The following is a 5,854-nucleotide window of genomic DNA, read 5'->3' as shown; positions in this document are numbered from 1 at the left end:
ACAAACTCTGAGGAGACGCAGACGTATTTCGCGGGCAGGTATTGCATTTATCACGGGATTTGTAGTTTTATCACCGCCTATACCAACACCAATATACCCCAGAAAGAACTACGACTCGCTACTTTTATGCTACTTTGTAATAACTTTCAGCAGGTAGCGTTTCTGGAAATGGGTAAAAAAATTTAAGACCTGACTAAATGAAATTTAAGACCTCGGATGAAAATCTGGCCGTTTTTAAGACTTTTTAAGGCCTTAAATTTAAAGTTCAGAATTTTAGACTTTTTAAGACTTTTTAAGACCCCGCGGAAACCCTGTATAAGCTGCGATGTTACGTTTCCAGTGCTTTGTTGTGTGAGATGCGGGCGCGATCAGCAGTCTTTGCAGGGGAATTGCCTCATCGTCATGGCAACTGTGCGTGGCCAGGTCAGATTACGTCAGAGTTTGTTGGAAAACTTTGGACCTGCCTCCGCACACCCTGGCCGCGTGCAGGCCAAATTTCGAGACCGCGCGGACAGATATGGGACGCATCATTTTGCCTGTAAATACGATTCCATATTTCACGGGACGGGTGGCAACCCTACTTTCTTCTCACTTGCTGCTGGATTTACAATGTACGCTTGTCTTGCCAGGACTGATCGACTGGAATATGTTGTTGCAACATTACAATGGCCATATGAAAGTATATGTGTGCACACAATGGGGTCAAACGTAATTCACCCCAAACAATCGCTTTCACCCCAAAATGGCGGAACCGCAGGGCCGCTGCTGGGCGCCGGTGTTTCTTGTTAGTGTATAGTCTTTGATTGAAACACCGGCGCCCAGCAGCAGCCCTGCGTTTCCGCCATTTTGGGGTGAAAGCGGGTCTGCAGTCCACTGGTTTTTATGGCAATATCAGCTGCTTTGTTAAAATAAGACGTACATTAAAGCTGAAATCCAACCTGAATGATAACAACACAGAATAAAATACTATCACTAGTGATCATCAAATCCTTTTTAAAAGTTTATTTTACACACTTTGTGTTTGTGTTCCACTTTTTTCACAAAAACTTTGCTCAAGTATTCAAAGCAAAGCGATGTTAAAGGGACAGTCATCCCATTATAAAATGCGGTTACATTTTTTTCCGGCATCACCGGGGCCCTCCCTCAGCCCGGGGCCCTGGGCTACAGCCCAGGTAAGCCCGTGCATTAATGCGGCCCAGTCAGTTGGGTTAAATTCCTTTAAAAGGCTTATAAACACTGAATTATTACCAACATATGGAATTAAATTAACGACATGCATCAGAAAAATTGGGAATGTTGGACAATAAATATATGAATATAACAACTTGATTTTGCAGTTTTGTCTAATGTCCATTAAAGCGAAAAGTGTCCAAAAGTGTAAATTATGTGATAACAGACACAGCAATGCATCATGTGTTATAAGATCATTATGTTTGTAGTGTAAACCATTAAAACGTACAATATAGCCTATTTCAATTCAGACCTAGATACTATTAGTACTATTACTCCACTAGGTCTGAAATATATTGTTTGCTTAAACATGATGATCTTAAATTTAAAAATTATTAATTTACTATTAAATGTGTAAAGTTGCATAAAATGGAAATACTCAATAAAGAAGGCTAACTACGTTACCTCAGATGCATGAATGGTTGGATTCCATAACTGTCCACAACATATAAAAACAATACAACATTTACTTTGGAAGCCAATTTACTGGTGACATAATAATAATAATAATAATAAAAAAAAACTGTTCTATTGCGCTTCTGATTTGACAGTGAAATTCGCCAATTTTGGGTGCGTAAGATGTGAAGGATTCTACGGTCCAGTTAGTATTTTCACGCTATAATGGATCGCCATCTAGTGGCTGTTAGCCAAAAAGTATCAAAGTATCGCCTCTTGGGTTCATGTCGTTCAAGCTCAAACCGGTGCGCAACGTTTAGCTACGGGTTTCCGGGTTGAACGACGTTTCCTGGAAACGGTGTGCAACGGGTTTGAGATTCTCTTGTTTGGTGGGTGTGTCAAAAATGTAAGTCCAATCAGCATCAACATGTATATAAACCACGCGGTATTAAAGAAACAGTTCGTAAATGTATTTAACATCAAAATAAATTCACAAGAGCAAGAAAATTATATAACGAAAAACTTTTGATGTTGTGTTGTGTAAACATGTCATTCACAATTCTTTTGTGGATCCACACTTACCTTCTTGTGATGTAAATCCTATGTGTAAATCTCTCTATGATGAAAATACCGGACCCTGTCAGCGCGCGCAAGATTTGAATGGAGCAGGAGCGGGAACGAACGGCTCGACATCAGGCTAAAAAATAAACAGTTTGGAAAAAGAATAAAAAATATACAACTTTGAAATTCTGATGTTATGTTCCGGCATATATGTTATTTAAAATAGTATTATAAATTCAAGCTTACCATTTACGTTTTCTCAGCCTCAGAAAATAACGGACGCTCTCTGCTGCTGTGCGCGCAAGAGCTGCTGTGAGGCAGTTGGGGAGGGGAAAGAACAGACCGGAACAGACTCGAGAATCAAGACAGTAAACGATTCCAAAAAGATTCGATGCAGTGGCGTCAGGAATTGAGAGTTTGATTCAGCTCAAAATGCGAGTCCTGAAATGTCCGTGCGTGATATATTATAATAACATAAATACTTATAACATTATATGGACGTTATGAGACGTTCATCAAGTATAAATAACGTCCTAAGGATGTTCCAAGAACATTGTTCCTAAAACGTTTTATGATAACATTATGAAAACATTCAGAACATACTGATAACATTATAAGGACGTTCTGATGTTGTTCTAAGAATGTTTTCTATCAACATTATGTGAACGTTCAAGTACAAATAACGTCCTAAAGATGTTCCAAGAACGTTGTTCCCAGAACGTTTTCTCTAAACGTTATAAGAACGTTCCAAAAACATTATTTTAATAACGTTTTGTACTAACATTCACAAAACTTTTAAAGAACGTTAGTGAATGTTCCGGGAACGTTCCTGTTAGGTATATTGTTTGCACATGTTTATTTACATTAATGGCAAAATAACTTGAATAAAAAGAGCACAAGTATAGATCTGAAACTTCTTTAAATTCTGTCTAAATCATTTAGTAATTGTCTTCTGGCCCATATTCTTCCCTTAGGAAGGTGTGCTAGACACTGATTGATGAAACATAAAAATACTATACTTATATATTTTGCTACTGTATTGTGGAGTGATACTTTAATAAACTTTAATAAAAGCAAATGTTGGATCACAATATTTAGTAACCACACTTTCCACAAATCCCTTCACTTGATTGGGATGTTCTCTTTTATTCTGGAAAAAAAAAAAAAAAAAAAGGTATTCACTTTCTGTCACATGAGGCTGCCAACTTCCAATCCCTACTTCCAGGAAGCGTGACGAAGGCACACCCTCTCAAAGAAATGTAATTTTCATGTTACTAATAAATATTTTTTATTTTTTATGTGTTTGTTGCAACTTAATGGCTGCACTTTGTTCTGCACTACCACTTTAGAACAAATGGATTTGTTATTTGTTGTTTTTTCATATTCAAGATATTATAAGATAGATGCAGATTCTTTGTGTTCACATCAAATGTTCTTTGACTTTTAAACATAATAAATCTGTTTATGAATAAAGGTTGATCAGTTGAAAGCAGTTATTTTGAGTTAGATCCCAAATTTTCCCCTCTTATTTAAATTTTACATTGAGGGGGTGCATACAACATATTTGCCTACTGGCAACTATAGTTGCCACACATTCAAATATGATTTTCAAGAAAAAAAAAAAAACAAAAAAAAAAAACTTGGGGAAAATAAATGCAGAACATGTTCACATAGGACACTATTAACACGACTATATGCATGAAACCATTCAGAAAAATTTGGGTACAAATGGGTTAATGTATTCATGCAATCACCCTAAAAGTTCTGTAGTCCTTTTATCAAATAATTAGGACTTCCTTCCTTAGGATTTCCTGTGGTTCTGCCTTAAAGTGTTGAAAGGGGTGAAGAATCCCCAGCAAGTACAAGCAGCTGGTGAGGTGAGTACGGTTTTGTATTCAGTAATATCTGATCTGTAAAACTAGTACAATTAAAACTATATGAGCGTATAAGTTTACATATAAGTATCTGATTTGTATAAAATATACTGAGTATTATATTTAATAAAATATAAATGTAATTGTTTAATAATACTGAATATTGTCTTATTTTCCTCATTTATAAGTCACTTTGGATAGAAGCATCTGCTAAATGAATAAATGTTTGACTAATAATACATGATATTTACAGGATAAACAGAGCACTTTGGACAACATCAACTCAAGCAAAATGTCTTTTGATGATTATTACAATTATGACATGAACTTAAAAAAAATGAATGAGTCTTTTGATGATTATTACAATTACAGCACCACCTCAAACATAATGTATGAGTCTTATGATGATTATTACAATTACATCAACAACTTAAACAAAATGAATGCTGATTATTACAATTTCAATGAATTTAATCTGAGTGAGACATACTCAGTGTCTCCAGAGGTGAGGAATTCTATGAGGGTGATTTCTCTGGTCGTCTTCAGCCTGACTTTTCTCCTCGGAGTTCCTGGAAACATCTTTGTTGTGTACATTGCTGGAATGAAGATGAAGAGGACCGTTAATACAATATGGTTTCTCAATCTAGCGACAGCTGACCTCCTGTGCTGCCTTTCCATACCGTTCAGTATAGCGGAGATCCTTCTTGACCATCACTGGCCGTATGGATCCGTCATGTGCAAGATTCTCCCCTCTGTTGTAGTTATTAACATGTTTGCCAGTGTTTTCACCTTGAACTTGATTAGTCTAGATAGGGTCACCCAGGTGATCACACCGGTTTGGGCTCAAAATCATCGCAACTTGTTTCTTGCACGGCTGTCCTGTGTAGTGGCCTGGGTTCTGGCTTTGGTGCTCAGCTTGCCCTTTATGATAATAAGACATACTTTCCCTGATGAGTATTCGAACACCACATATTGCATCTTTTATGCTGACAAAGAAGGTGACTCTACAACATCTGGATTGTTGAGTATCATCAGATTTGTGTTTGGCTTTTTGATACCTCTCATATGCATCACATCATGCTATGGAATCATCGCACACAAGTTAGGCAGCAGTCATTTTCGCTCTGGTCGAGCGTTTCGCATCATGTTGGCTGTTATTGTGGCATTTTTTCTGTGCTGGCTGCCATACCACATGGTGGACTTAATAAAATGGTACGGAGATAAATCAAGTTTTCTAATGACTTTGGCAGTGGATCCACTGGCCATCTCCTTGGCGTATAGCAACAGCTGCCTGAATCCCATTCTGTATGTTTTCATGGGGCAGGATTTTAAGAAAAGAGTTAAACTTTCTCTAAGACGTGTTTTTGAAAGGGCTTTCTCTGAGGAAGGAACACAGATGTCACAATCCACCCAGTCACAGCAAATGCACCCGGTGTAGTGAAGATATGAACTCAGAGTTTTATCTGTTTAGGTCATTTTTCTATAACAAATCTATGCAATTTCAAACAAGACTCTTTTCACTTGCTTTGATATATATTTATATATATATATATATATATATATATATATATATATATATATATATATATATATATATATTCTCAGAATCATTTTCTTTAACAAAATACTCATGTAAAGTATCTTGACAAATATATTTTGCCTTTATCTCTCTTTAAAAAAAAAAGAATGTTTTTTTTCATTTGGCAGGAACTTATAAAACTTATTCAATGTATCGAAAACATGAAAAATATGATAGAGAAGGAATATTGTTTTATGTTACAATTATGTTGCAT

The 5,854-nt window shown here is 36.3% G+C and overlaps 1 protein-coding gene across 1 annotated transcript; it reads left to right on the top strand.

Annotated features, from left to right (window-relative positions):
• The first annotated feature begins 3,975 nt into the window (after positions 1–3,975).
• LOC137029385 (C3a anaphylatoxin chemotactic receptor-like) lies at positions 3,976–5,591 on the top strand. The gene has a single exon (XM_067398979.1). The coding sequence runs from the start codon at positions 4,354–4,356 to the stop codon at positions 5,497–5,499; it is 1,146 nt and encodes a 381-aa protein (XP_067255080.1). The 5' UTR covers positions 3,976–4,353; the 3' UTR covers positions 5,500–5,591.
• Positions 5,592–5,854: the final 263 nt, after the last annotated feature.

The sequence above is a fragment of the Chanodichthys erythropterus genome, chromosome 10 (assembly GCF_024489055.1).
Source record: "Chanodichthys erythropterus isolate Z2021 chromosome 10, ASM2448905v1, whole genome shotgun sequence".
NCBI lineage: Eukaryota > Metazoa > Chordata > Actinopteri > Cypriniformes > Xenocyprididae > Chanodichthys > Chanodichthys erythropterus.
This window is presented reverse-complemented; position numbering and strand designations above follow the sequence as displayed.